The following is a 15,236-nucleotide window of genomic DNA, read 5'->3' as shown; positions in this document are numbered from 1 at the left end:
CTGGGAAGGGCACCTTTGCCACTCCATACCAGGTAGGGCCCTGGAAACTTCTGTTAAGCCTACTCTCTGCTTTAAGTCTTTCCTTCCTTCCAGGATGGTTGTATTATTTGCTTCTCTGAACACAAGGATGAAAAGTGGTATCCAAAACGAGAGGTAATACTCCAGATATGGTATGATGACTATGGAATGGAGAAGAAAGATTCTTTCCCACTAATTTGCACATTATGCTTCTATTGCTATAGCTTAATGAACAGGCTGTGTTTTTTTATTTTATTTTATTTAGTTATTTGCATGCAAATCGCTCTGGAGGCAAATCTCAAAACGCTACATCTGTGCTATCCACATTAATGCCTAATTTCAAGACTTCGCTGAAGTTCATCTTGGAGAACTTTGACCCAAAGTTCTCAGTTTCCAACTGTCATTTTGTCATCTCTGGTGTCAGTGAATTTTCATAACTTCATGCCAACTAAAACCTGACAGACCCACTCACTATGCTATACTATGCTTAAAAATATTAAATTTATCTTTGTTATGGTGGTCATTCATTGAATCAATTTGACTCCCTATAAGAATCAGTAACAAGGACTATAATGTACTTCCACAACTGTTCCTTTGTAAAAATGTAACTTTGACATTTTTAATATTACAAAGGGTTGGCTAAAGTTTAACTAATTTATGAAACTAATTTATGGAATCAGTAAAACCATGGTATTAGCAGCTGTTGCATAGTCTCATAGCACATCTCTAATCTCCTTGACTTGATGCTTCAGAATTATACACACGGACATGATGTTTGTTGCTATTGAAGCAGTGGCAGGTTTGCACAGGTTGTTCCTAGAGAGACACTTGGATCAGCTGTAGAACAACTGTATAAAATATGCTGTTTTTGGAAGTGGGAGTGCTTTGGTTTAACCTAACTCTTCTGAGCCCTCTTCTTTCTGGTGATTGTGTAAAGAACTAGCTCTAACATGGGACTACAGGAAATGAGATCAAGAACACCCTCACATCTTGAAAACATTTACGTCCCACATGCTAATCTGTCCAGTGCTACCACTGGACAGAATCAGGTCCTCTATTTGAGAAAGAAATCTGATTGAACCAAATTTGAAGGGCCCTTGATGCTCTCTGCGCTTGGCTGCTTTCTTGCTGACAACTCATTACCCAAATTAGGTAATATCATCAGTGCTACGGTACAGACTGATGATCTTATCTAGTTTGGGTAATGAAACATCTGCAAGAAGACAACCAAGGGCAGAGAGCACCAGGGACCCCTCATTTCAACCCTGAGCTACAAATATTCACCTTTATCAGTTCCAAACTTGAAGACATCCATCAGCTGATTTAAGTATGGCAAGGTCATCATGTGAACTCACTTTATTAAATGATATTGTGGGTGTTTTATATCATCCGGCCACTCTGATGCTTTTGCCTTGAGATTGCTGATGAATGCAAGAAATTAACGGGTCTCTCTAGAGCCCTACCAAAGCCCAATTATCTATGTGTTTCATATACAGCTGTTCACAAGACAATGCATTGAAACCAATAGGAAGACAGCCAGAATTCTGAAGCAAAAAAATAAAAATAAATGTTACTTAGAATTTTGACTTAGTGAGAGATCTCATCATCTCCATAATTCATATTGACTTCCTCTCATATGAGGCAATACTTGACAACAGAAATTGAGAAAAATAAAAAGTGTTGATCTTGTATATCAAGTCAGGTCCTTTTTTAAAATGTATACCTAGCACTCTAGGCAGAATTCCATTATCCTTTTTTGTATGCAACAAAGTAGGTGGATCTGTCACAGTGAAGCACAGGAGCGTTATCTGTTGCTCCTAGAATCAAAGCTCACAGGAGGAGACAATCTTCATCTAGACAATAAATCTCAGATACCACCTCGGCATATTTTATAGCATGTATGAGAATTACATAAAAAAATTAACGGGAAAAATGAAGACAAAAGGAATTTCTGGTTTATAATTTGGAGATGTTCCTATGTACAAAGATGCACCGGTGGTGCCACAGCAATCCCTGTCTCTTCCCCTGTTCCCACTTTCCAACCATATTTCTGTCCATCAGTAAACAATGAAAGGCCAAAAAAACCCTGGTATATAACAATGTGAGCTTCTAATGCAGGGCTGTCCAGCCTTGGCAACTTTAAGACTTGTGGACTTTAACTCCCAGAGTGGCTGGCTGAGGAATTCTGGGAGTTGAAGTCCACAAGTCTTAGAGTTGCCAAGGTTGGACAGCCCTTGTTCTAATGAATACTCTTGGTTGCCAGTGTAATGCATCTTCCTGGCAGGGATACACACTACTGAAAGAAGGTAAATGCAGACCTCCTTTAGCGACTGCCACATTTAGCAACTGTCCGCAATTATGACAGTGATTAAAAAAGTAACCTTATGATCAATCCTCGTATTTTCGACCTTTGTAGGCCTGTAAAGCAAAGGAAAGCTGAATTAATATTTTGTACACTGTCACAATTTCACTTAGTGACTGCTTCCCTTAACAACTGAGTTGCCAATCTCAATTTTGCTAAAGAAAAACTACCAGTAATTATAAATCTCAATTGGAACTGAATCTATCCATCCATCATGGGGAAGGTCTGTTCTCACAAATCATAACTTGGGAGAGCTTTCATTTTGGCCTTATGTGTAATTTGCATCTGCATAAGGATCTAGTGCTTTCTTTTTCCCGTGTCCTGCATGCCATTTTCCCTCTGCCTCTCAATTTAAATCTTACATCAGTATATGCATCTGATATATGAGCTGCACCCCATAAAAGCTTGTACCTTTTAATTAAATTCATTTGTCAGAAAAATTACACCGGACTCCTAATTTTTTTGCCACACACTCCTGTAATTTCTGATTTACAGATTATCTGGATATCTCCTGACTGTGCTCCAATTATTACCTCACAATATTTTTTAACTGATTCACTCTCTCTTTCTCTCTTTAAAAAATAATAACAAAATGACTTCCAAACAAACTCAAAATAATTATATAAATGTCAAATAAATTTTAAAAATGGTGCCGTAGTGCTGGCAGCAAAGGAAAAAGAATCATCATGGCTGCTGAAACTCTACCCACCTACTTGCCTCAGACTTAATTTGGTAGCCGAACTGATTCTGTTTCTGATTTAGATGGACACTAAATGAACAAACAGAGGGATTCCTATTGCCTTGGTGAAGACTTTAAACTTCTTAAGCAATGGAGTTTCTGCAGTGCAACCATCTAACAAACAACCTGAACGTAATAACAGGATGGAAGTAATATAACTGGGGAGGCAAATCCCTCAAACTCAATAACTGATTGTAAATTCAATCTCAATGGTCGGCTGCTGTCTTGTGCCTTCCAATAAAGCTGAATTATTGAATCAACGTGATTCGGTTTAACAGGGAATATTACTGTGAGGATTCTACAGCAAGCTATTACATAGTTATTAATATGTGATTTCAATAACTGACAATTGTCCCCATGATACTGGGAAACCATCTACATCTTTTTTATGATGGATAGATATTTTACTTTTAACAAAGCAACAAGTTCCTCTTTATTTCTTTGTTCAAAACGATATCCACTCTGCTTTGCACATGGAATCCCCTAATGTAGTCATTTCCTAAATGCTACAAATGGTTGGAATCTCCAGTCTGTCAGCTCTTGGCTCCCTTTTCTCATATTATGAGTGAAAGTCAGGAGCCAACAGCACACCCTTCCAGAAGATTTATGCCTTCACTATGGCAAAATACACTCTGTAGCAGGATTCGGGTCTCACACCGGGTCTGTAATTCTTTCTCCAGCCACTCCGGCCTCATATTTATGTGAGTTCCTAAGGAGTTGGATAGGAGTCTGTGATGAGTTGGCAAAAGGCCCATGATGGTGATTAAAGAATCTGCCGGCTTCTTTGCTTTGAACTCAGGCCTTTCTGAACCACTGGATAATGACTTACATTTGGCATATTTTTGAACAGCTGCCTATGTAAGTCTGTTATGATTCATCTTGGTTTGCATTGAGAAACAAGGATTTCTTTAAGTTCGAGATTTAAAAGAGCTGTGGTGGCGCAGTGGTTAGATTGCAGTATGGCAGGCTAATTCTGCCCACAGCCAGCAGTTCGATTCTCACCAGCTCAAGGTTGACTCAGCCTCCCATCCTTCCAAGGTAGGTAAAATGAGGCCCCAGATTGTTGGAGGCAATATTCTGATTCTGTAAGCCGCTTAGAGAGGGCAGTAAAACACTGAGAAGCGGTATATAAATCTAAGTGCTATTGCTATTTATAGCTGAAACCTTGTCTTATTTTCAGTTTTCCAAATATTTTAGAGGATTGGCAGGCAAATTTCAAGCTGGAGGGATGTGGATTCCCTATTGTGGCTAAAATGGCTCCTATTGTGGGTACAGGTAGCCCTTGATTTACAACCATTTGTTTAGTGACCATTCAAAGTTACAACAGCACCGAAAAAGTGACTTACGACTGTTTTTCACACTGATGACTGTTGCAACATTCTCATGGTCAGCTCTTGGCTCCCTTTTCTCATATTATGCATGAAAGTCAGGAGCCAACAGCACACCCTTCCAGAAGATTTATGCCTTCAGTATGGCAAAATACACTCTGTAGCAGGATTCGGGTCTCACACCGGGTCTGTAATTCTTTCTCCAGCCACTCCGGCCTCATATTTATGTGAGTTCCTAAGGAGTTGGATAGGTGACCAAAATTCAGATACTTGGCAACTGGTTCATATTTATGCCAGCTGCAGTGTCCCGGGATCATGTGATCATCTTTTGCGACCTTCTGACTATCGAAGTCAACAGTCAGATTCACATAACAAGTGTGTTACTCATTTAACAACTGCAGTGACTCACTTAATAACTGTGGCAAGAAACATCATAAAAAGGGGCAAAGTTCACTTGACAGCTGTCTCACTTAGCAACAGAAATTTGGGGCTCAGTTGTGGTTGTATCTTGAGGACTACTTGTACAGGCAGTCATAAAATATTCATTTACTACAGGGTGTAAAGGTGCTCCTTGTCATCCCAGTTAATGACCTCCTCTTCCTTGTCCCCTTAGCAAGATGTCTACCAATCCAGCCTCCAATATTTTTCTAGGCAGATGGGGCAACTCTTCCAAAGTGAAGAGGCATACAACCTTTTTTTGTCTCCCTCCCCTTCCAAATCTGTGTGACCCATTTGTGGCAAGGCACTATTTGTTAAGCCTAACAATCCTCAAGGCTCTTGTTGGGAAATGAGGAGAGACGACAAGAACAAACTCTGAAGTTTCTACAGTAAAAACAATGTACAAATGTAATAATAAAACAAACATTGCCCACGAGGATAGGGATAGCAAATAAAAGAATCTGGGTTATTCTTTTATAGTAGGACAAGTGGGGCAGTGGTGAACCGGTTTGCTGTCGGTTTGCTGGCTGCGCATGCACGCTGTGCGCCAAGTGTGCTCTGCGTGTGTGTGTGTGTGTGCATGCATAGTATGCGCCAAATGCGCGGAAAAAGGAGGCTTCAGATGGTAAGTATAACAGCGAGGGGGGGGGAAACAGCTGTGCCGCACAATTTAGATTCACTAGAAAGCAGGATTTCCTGCTTTCTAGCGATTTTAAATTGCGCGGCACAGCTGATCATTGGAAATACCGGTTCGGAGGAACTGGTACAGTTTTTATCATTACCGGTTTCATTAGTTTTTATCACTACCGGTAGAACCCGTAGGATTTCACCGCTGAAGTGGGAGCAGGATTGTGCTTGCAAAGAAAAGTAGCAATGTAATGCAACAGTTGGAGTAGCATTACGGCAAGGTTTTCAACAGATAGTGGTGTACCCAAGGATGAGATGCCATCTCTAGAAGCCAAAGTGGGATCCCCCACTTCTCTAGAAAGAGAGCTTGAGACATGCAAGATTGATGTCAACCTTTTGAAGCAGTCCAGAGCAGGAGACCGAAGTCATGAATACTACTACTTTTCTTGTAAGACTATTGAATCTTTCAAGTCTGAAAGTATTCCCTGCTTCCCTACCTGTATGTACTAGGGAGGATCAATTCTGAGATGCTGCCTCAACTTACATTTCTGTTTGGGCTCCAATTTTGTTTACCAAACTGTTGCCTCGGGAGGGGTTCTTCCTCCTGTCTTTCAAGGTTATTCCTACAACCCATTACAGAACGTACAAAACAACAATTTGCCCTTTCAGTGCTAGGTACCTTCTAATATGTCTTGCCTTGAAAGACTCAGTTATCTTCTTGAGTAGCAAATGTATTGCTCTTGTTGTGCAACAAATTCCTTTCTGCTAAATACCTTATCAGTTCTTGCCTTCTGCTTGCTTTATCCTGTCTTGCATCCCAAGTTTTGTCCAGAGTCTTTCTTATGTAAGCCATGCTGAGCCTCTGGTCTTACAAGATTCCCATGGTGTTACTCAGGGGTGGGTTCTAAATTTTTTTACTACCGGTTCTGTGGGCGTGGCTTATTTTGTGGGTGTGGCTTGGAGGTCATGTGACTAGGTGGGCATGGCTAGCTGGTCAGAGTCATTTCTGGAAGGTCCTCGTACTTACGACCAGTCCTCACACTTATGACCCGACTCATTTGTTTGCTTTTAACACTGATCAGCTGTAGGACGGTCCTTTGAAGCCCCGCAGCAAGAGTTTAAACAGTTTTTTTTCCCTCTAGTCATCAGCTGGGACTCAGGAGGCAGCAATAGATTGGGGGTGGGGCCAAATAAAAGGTAAGAATAATGTGGATGCGGGGGTGGGAGGGCGGGGGGGGGAGAACCAGTTCAGTGACGTCATATCATCACCGCTACCAGCTTGGCCGAACCGGACCAAACCAGGAGGAACCCACCACTGGTGTTACTGAACCTAATTCTGTTCCCAGTTTCCAATGTGTATAGTTTTTATGGGTCTGGGAGTGAAATCTTCTGTACAGTCTTGCATATCTATCATGCTTTAGTCCGTATCTTATACCAATAATTTTTTACAATTTCAAATTTTATTACTTATTTATCTAATTCATATCCTGCCTTTATTCTTTTTACAAATAACTCAAGCAGTGAGCATATTCAACACACCTTCTTCTTCCTAATTTCCCCACAATAATCCTGTGAGATAGGTTGGGCTGAGAGAGAAGGACTGACTCAAGGTCACCCAACTGAGGTTGGGATTTGAACTCATGTCTGTCTCTTGCTTTCTAGCCGGGTTCCTTAACCACTTGAACACACTGGTCAATTTAAAAATTATAAACAACAACAGTAAAATATGGTTGCCTACTGTAATATTGTAGGTTTTTTTTTTGTTTCTTTTGTTCTTCTTGCAGCTCATCTGCTGCTTTATAGTCTTTTAGCAGGAAGAGATTTAAGCAAAAATAAGAGACTGCATTTGGGCAGAAATGATAGCCCATTTACAAGAAGACCTCTCCTTTGACTTGGTTTTGGAAAAAAAGTAATTTGCTTCCATTTTGACTGTCATTGCACCATGAAATGTGATAATTTTAATATTATTGAAAAACATATTGTAAGAACTGAGATATGTTAAGATGTTGTTCCAGCAATAACCTGTCATTGGAGTTAAAAGTTAAAAATGTAAAGAAACCCAGGGACAGTTTGTCATTAAAATAATGAGTACTTACTTCTGTGTTTGTGTAGTATAGCTATTATCATAGGCTTCATAACTTGGTTCATCATATTCACCCCCATATCTATCATCGTATCCCTATAAGGAAAAAAAAAGACCTAATTTAGAAAGCTGATCCAGTAACAGATTGACACCTGTAACAAAACCTTAATATTTAAGTATTATATTGAAGCAAATTAACGTATCTTCAAAAATACAGATTTGAATGGATTTGGTTCTTCTAGTCAAAGCATTCCCTGAGCAGAGTTTTTGTCACAACTTCCAGTCAGAAAAGAGACCCACCTTCACGTTTGACTCTGTTCTTGAGACTCATTTTGACTCTGTTGATCAGTGCTGTAGTGCAGAATTTGGGGAAGCATCAAGGACTTTGAAAATCTGGATTATTAATGTTGTATTAGGAGAATTTGGAAACCTCTAATTTGGTTCAGTGGCCTAAGCCAAAGCATCATAAGTGCTAATCAGGTAGAGATTACTCCAGAAATAGTTCAGTGCTATTATCTAGACAAGACTGATAAAAATGGAGTTCCCTTGGTCAAAGTATGGCACAGAACAAAACGTAAATTGCATAAAGGTGAAACTGTCAAGTAAGCCATCTCTATGAGGAGGCTAATCATGCCAAGCAACTTGAAATAGTGGTCTCAAATATGCCAGTAAATTTGTTGTTTTGGAATACGATAAAAAATAAAGTGATAAAGATAAATGGGTTAGCAACCTTTACTATGAAGAATGCCCATCCCATATTCTAAACAGATTGTTTGTGGACTTGGCACTATCTAACAGTATGAAATAGATGAACTGGCAGATAAACTCTGGACAAAGAAACACAATGTGACTCTGGCAGAGAAAGGAAAATTGGTTCCGGGCAGAGAGATAGAGGCTGACACTAGGCAAAATGAGGATATATGGCTAAAAGTAAACTCTAATGAAGGGAGCCCAGAACCATATGGTAGCAAAGGAATATTTGGAATATTTAAGATTGAAAATTATATAAATGAAACAAAGGTAAACGTGTTGGAATTAGAGCTGACCTACTGTATGGGATCAGTGTGGAATGGAATATAAACTCACAAAATTAGACTACTAGTATACTCAGCCGTTACAAAAGTCCTCCTCCATTATTTTGATCAGGTTATGTACAACAGTGGTCTGAAGAGAGTCATAGTGAAAGGCTAGGCTGCTTTTTTCCTGCCTTAAAATGATCATGGCCCCTTAGAAAACCAAGAAGTGGCTACCCTGTTGGATCCGGGTTGTTGTTTTTTTTTCCTGCTGTAGAAAAGTGAGGAATGTCTCAAAGGTGCTATTCTAAAAGGCAACTGGACTTTCTTGTGGTTTTTTTTTCTTTGAAAATGATTTGCTTCTTACCCAAGTAGCATCTTCAGCTTCTTTGATGAAGAGCTAAACATTTTGAAAGGAAAAAAAAAAAACCAAGAAAGTTTGGAAAAGCATCTTTGGGAAAACCATGATCTAGATCAGGGGTCTCCAACCTTGGCAACTTTAAGACTTGTGGACTTCAACTCCCAGAGTTCCTCAGCCAGCAAAACTCTGGGAGTTGAAGTCCACAAGTCTTAAAGTTGCCAAGGTTGGAGACCCCTGATCTAGATGATTGAAAATCTCCATAGACAAAAGTGGGGAATTCCTTTTTTTTTTTTTTTTGCTTTAATTTATATGCCGCCCTTCTCCGGGGACTCAGGGTGGCTTACAATGCGTTAAGCAATAACACATTGCTTTTCTTCATCTCATCTCCATCCGTTCTTGCTTTGTTGTTCCTTTACAATTTCTACTAGCATGGTCTACCATCTAATCTTGTTGGTGGCCCTTCAGAGGCTACTCATGACCTAGGTGTGCAAATGATGCCAGCACATATAGCTTTTCTGATGCAGTGCTGTTATCTCAGTCCTTGGCTGTTAGGTATGCTGCTAGTAAGGCTGAAGAGCAATTTATTGTATATCCTAGGAAAATGTTAATGAAGGCTACAGTTATTTTTTTTCCCCAGGAGTTCAGCGTACAAATGCATTTCTAAATAGTGGTGGGTGAAATAATAGCTTAAAAAATGACTAGATGATTGCAAGAATGCATTGTCTCATTATATCACTAAGAAGCTTATTACTGGCATATAAAACATACTTTTCTCTCTGTCTCTGTGTCTCTCTTTTCCTTCCTTCTTTTCTTGTACAGAGAAAGCCACAAGTAAGTTCTGTACCAAATATGTTTTTAACTTATATCATTCTGGTTCTAATTTCTTCTGCCCAACTAATAATTGGAAGGATACACTATAAGTGCTTGGGTAAAATCATAAAGTCTATCAGTAGTCAGGTGGGTCAAACAACTGAGCTGCTTTAGCTATCAATTCTGCCAAATTTCCTAGAATGACTCTCAACCTTGATTTTAGAAGATTGGGTTGCTTAAAAATAACCTCTTTTTCTAACAGTATGAAATAGGTGAGCTCATGAATTAGCTCAAAAAAAAAAAAAAGAGTTTTCCACTTAAAAAAAAAGTGTGGGGGGTGGGGAAAATCTCTTCCGAGCCCTCATTTATTAGTATTGGTCAAAGCTGCAGCTCAGAAATTCAATCAGATGTTCATGTTTCTGAATTAAACAGACTTTCTGAATCAAATCAGATTAAACTGGGTTATGTAAGCCAGTTTACATAACTGGGGGGAGGGGGGGGCGGGAGGGCCCAGCTCCCGAATAAAGAGAACCGGTTCGGTGACGTCATATCGTCACCGCTACCGGCTTGGCCAAACTGGGCTGAACCGGGAGGAACCCACCACTGCATCCATCCATCGATCCATCAATCCATCAATCCATCAATCCATCCATCCATCCATCCATCCATCCATCCATCCATCCATCCATCCATCCATCTATCTATCTATCTATCTATCTATCTATCTATCTATCTATCTATCTATCTATCTATCTATTACGATGTTCCAGATATTGCATGTTCAGGAAAGTTCATCTGACAAATAAATGCAGGATTAAAAAAGAGAGATCTTTCCAATGAATTAACATTAGACAAGCTACTTTTCAAAATACACTTAAGAGCTAGATGTTTAACCTCTGTGGGTTTTTTGTTTTGTTTTGTTTTTTGCAGTACCTACTTTACTGAGAACTATTTTATGACATTTGAGCAGACAGGAACATTCCATGATATTTTGCAAAAAGCGTTGGAAGAGAAGCACACTCAAAAGGTCAAGAAAATTAAACTCTTTTTCAGAACAGCTTTGGCACGGAAAGAGAATCTCCTATTACTGTTATATATTTAATTTTGAGTATCTACTTCAACCAGCCACGGTGATAGCAAATAAGATTTGTGGCTAGAGTCGCTTGAGTGTAACCATGAGAATGCACTGTTACGAACAACTCCAAGGAATTGCATCAGCACAAATTGGATTTTTCCTGCAATGTTAATCGCAGCCAGTATTATTGTCATATTTGGCAACTGACAAAGTAGCAACACTTAAATTTATACTCTTCAACCACTTTCCACTTTACCCAGATTATATTAAAATGGATAATTTTCAAGTGCAAATATCAAAAGCAATATGAATGCATGTTCTGCATCTGAGCACATTCTGGCAAAGGGACTGATCACTAGATGCCCTCTTCTGGAACATGATGCTATTATGGAGCAAGTTAACTGTAAACATGCTGGAAGAATTAAAAGCTATAGAGAAAAAAAAAATTAGAAATCCAAAACAGAAGAACAGTGGGTCAATAACACAATAATACTGATTTGCAAAGAAGACCAGCAATTTAAAACTGTAAAGTCAGATGGAAGAAACTGGAGTATTAAGATTATCTTTAGAAAGCTTTCTGGCCCCCTCAGAGAGGGTTCACAACTTGGGTGTCCTCCTGGATTCACAGCTGTCTTTAGAAGACCACCTGACGGCTATGGCCAGGGGGGCTTTTTATCAGGTTCACCTGATCCACCAGTTGCGTCCCTTTCTAGACTGGGACGCCTTGTGCACGGTCACTCACGCCCTCATCACTTCCCATCTGGACTACTGTAACACTCTCTACATGGGGCTCCCTTGAAGAGCACCCAGAGGCTCCAGCTGGTCCAGAATGTGGCCGCGCGGGTGATTATGGGGGCGACTCGGTGCTCCCATGTAACACCATTCCTGTGCGAGCTGCACTGGCTCCCAGTGGTCTTCCGGGTGCGATTCAAGGTGTTGGTTGCCACCTTTAAAGTGCTCCATGGCATGGGACCTGGATATTTATGAGACCGCCTTCTGCGTCTGATAGCCTCCCACCGACCAGTACGCTCCCACAGAAAGGGTCTCCTCAGGGTGCTGTCAGTTAGACAGTGTTGACTGATGACCCCCAGGGGAGAGCCTTCTCTGTAGGGGCACCTGCCCTCTGGAACGAGCTGCCCCCAGAGATTCATCGGATATCCGACCTCCGTACCTTCTGCCGCATCCTTAAAACGCTATTATTCCATCAAGCAGGGCTGGCCTAAAATATTATTTTAATCGGTTACAGTATTTTAGACGATTGGCCAAACTATTTAATAATTTTAAATTGTTTTTAACTTTTGTATTGTTGGTTTTATCTTGGCTGTACATTGCTCTGAGTCCCTTTGGGAGAAGGGCGGTATAAAAATTTAATAAAACTGAAACTGAAACTGAAACTACTGCTATAATCTGTTTTGATTGCAGAAATCAGAACTAGGAGAGTTTTTTTAAATAGTGGGCCATAGCTTAGGAATTTCCTCTTCAGGTTTATATTAGTTATCTCATGTATATTTGTTAGTTAGAAAATTCTGTAGACAGGCAAACATGAAGCCCAAAAAAGATAAATCTACATTTGCTAAACGTGCTTCTACCTGTTGCTGCTTTTTTAATGATCGTAACTTTCTAATTAGGGCAGATGGTTTTAGCATGGAAGGCAAAAGCAGTTTATTCATTTCACAGATGTTCTTTCATTAAGTGCAATCTGTCTGCTTTCTGTTTTAATCTGCAATGTTTTTTTTAAAATCACATGAAATATCTCTCAATGCATTCCTAAACATTTATTTTGTACATATTTTCTTAGACATTTATTTTAAAAACTATTTTATACTAGTATGTTTTTATCATAGAGGTTGATTTGTATATATGTGTTTTGAGATGAGAAGACAATTTAGAAATTAGGAAAGATTTAAAAAAATGATTTCAGTATGTACTGGGTCCATTAATCTGGACCAGGTTGGTTTACTCTGAAATAAGGTTCAAATGAAATAGTTTAGCATCTCTAGGTTTTAGTAAAGCAGTTGGTATCTCACTTGAAAGGACTTTGTTCTGTACTTAACAGCCTCTAAAATGATTAAATACACTACACATAATTTTGAAGTTTTGGTTCTGATGTTACTTCCATAGAAATAAATCAACATTCGCATCATCCAAACATATTTTATCTTCTGTTCAATCAGCTTCATTTAACAGAAGCTTGTTAGAATGGGACTGTAACTGATAATAAATGATTTCACGGAGACCTCCCCTTGTGAGAAATGCAACCTGTACAAATGCATTGTGACACTAGTGTCATCTATTCCTTACCATCAGCCCGGCACCTATAGATGGCTGTTCACTGTGATGGGGAATTGAGCCAGGTGTCTTTTCAGAGTGCCTCTATGCATTGAAGTGATGGTCTTCCCCTATATCAGGGGTATCAAACTCGATTTCATTGAGGGCCACATTAGGGTTGTGCTTGACCTTGGGGTCCAGGGTGGGTGTGGCTGGGGAGGGCATGGCCAGGGTGGGTGTGGCCAGCTCAACATCACCTGTGTCGGGGCACCTGTGGTGGCCAAGTGCTAAAGCAGGACTTCCCTCAGACCCCCCTCCCTCTCATTAAAATCTCCTTCCTTCCTTCCTTCCTTCCTTCCTTCCTTCCTTCCTTCCTTCCTTCCTTCCTTCCTTCCTTCCTTCCTTCCTTCCTTTTCTTCTCAAGGCCCACAGGCTGGCCCTTTGTTGTTTCCAGGGCAGCCCTGCGGGCCAGATCTAAGCACTCTGCGGCCTGGATCTGGCCCGCAGGCCTTGAGTTTGACACCCCTGCCCTATATGGTGGTCCAGCGGAACAGAACAGAATAACAGAGTTGGAAGGGATCTTGGAGGTCTCTAATCCAACCCCCTGCCTAAGCAGGAAGTTGTGGCACTTTGTTTCTCTTGGCAAAAGTGGTTTTGTTCTTGTTTGAAGGCTCTTCTTAATGCAGCGCATGCATAGAATTCATCCAGGCAGCTTTTAGCAAACATAAACAAAAATGTTTATGAAGAAATGAAACAAAGAATGAACAAAGCACGATATCACAGCAAGCAAGTTTTTAAAAATGCATGTGAGAGTTGGAAAGCAAAGTGACTTTACCAGTAAACACATAAAAAGTGTACATTATAGAAATGTGCACAAACCTGCATTGCACGTACTTCAAAGATCATAGAATGAATGCAGAGATAGGAAAGAACTGTCTGCAGTTTGGAAAAATAAGAAACTAAGTATATTGAAATTGTTTAATTGTTAGGTTGAGCTATTTTTACAGCCAGGCAGGCTTTATTGCTTTGTAGCCTGAATCTACTTAATTCCATTATAGGAAATCTTACCAACAAAATGAAATACCTATTTTGAGTATTAAAGTATCAGATTCTTGCATGGCTTCCTCTTATTTGCTATCATTAGAGGGTCAAGCACCTTGCTGTTCATCTACAAATGTTTTCATATCCAGTAAGGGAGAGGAAGATTGCAAGGCTCCTATATCACGTTTTCTGCAGGAACGGCCCCAGTTACTAGTAAATACTCCAATGGTGGGTTTCAAATTTTTTTACTACCAGTTCTGTGGGTGTGGCTTGGTGGGCGTGGCAAAATCTCCATTTCCTCCTGATCAGCTGGGAATTGGGAGGCAGAGAATAGATGGGGGTGAGGTCAGTCAGAATTTTTACTGCGGGTTCTCCAAACTACTCAAAATTTCCACTACCGGTTCTCCAGAACTGGTCAGAACCTGCTGAAACCCACCTCTGAAATACTCCATCATCTTGCAGCTGAAAGTGAGTTGGAAAACTGGGCCATTTTATTTGCAATGCTAAACAACAGATCCTCTAAAGCAGTGGTTGCCAATTTTGACAACTTTAAGGTGCATGGACTTCAACTCCCAGAATTCCCCAGCCAGAAATTCTGGGAGCTGAAGTCCATGTGTCTTAAAGTTCCCAAAATTGGAAACCTCTGCTCTAAGATTTTGGATTCCAGCTTACTTTAGAAGGAACAACAGATGTTTACCATGATATAACATAAAAAAGTAAGCAAATTCGATCATTTTTTAAAGTCAGAAGAATCCTATGCAGTCCTTCTGCCTGAACACGTGGTGGCTAATGGTTAAGAACAGGCAGGATGGTCCTTGTTCCAATATCAGCAGGTCTTTTAAGGGAAAGCCTTCTCTCCATTGAGTAGGAAATGGACAGGAAATAAAATCATACCTTCTGATTTCCATATATGTAGGTTTTTCATTGGAAAACAGAATGCTTGCTGGAATTCTTGCGTTACTTGCCTAATACATCTTATCAGGGATTGCAGTAGGTTGCTCTAGGGCAGGGGTGTCACACTTGATTTCATTGAGGGCTGCAACAAGGGTTGTTTGACCTTGGGGGGGGGTGCG

The 15,236-nt window shown here is 40.1% G+C and overlaps 1 protein-coding gene across 2 annotated transcripts in view; it reads right to left on the bottom strand.

Moving 5' to 3' along the window:
- The window catches only part of KHDRBS2 (KH RNA binding domain containing, signal transduction associated 2), a 387,146-nt gene that overhangs the window by 20,472 nt on the left and 351,438 nt on the right, over nt 1–15,236 (bottom strand). For both annotated transcript variants that reach the window (XM_070954715.1, XM_070954723.1), the window contains one exon: nt 7,609–7,691. In XM_070954715.1, coding sequence (XP_070810816.1) covers nt 7,609–7,691 — 83 coding nt within the window. The remainder of the gene's footprint in view (nt 1–7,608; nt 7,692–15,236) is intronic.

This window comes from Pituophis catenifer, unplaced genomic scaffold (assembly GCF_029215685.1).
Source record: "Pituophis catenifer annectens isolate HBS135680 unplaced genomic scaffold, rPitCat1.0.hap2 SCAF_1, whole genome shotgun sequence".
NCBI lineage: Eukaryota > Metazoa > Chordata > Lepidosauria > Squamata > Colubridae > Pituophis > Pituophis catenifer.
Note: the sequence above shows the minus strand (reverse complement) of the source record. Positions and strands in the feature narration are given on the sequence as shown.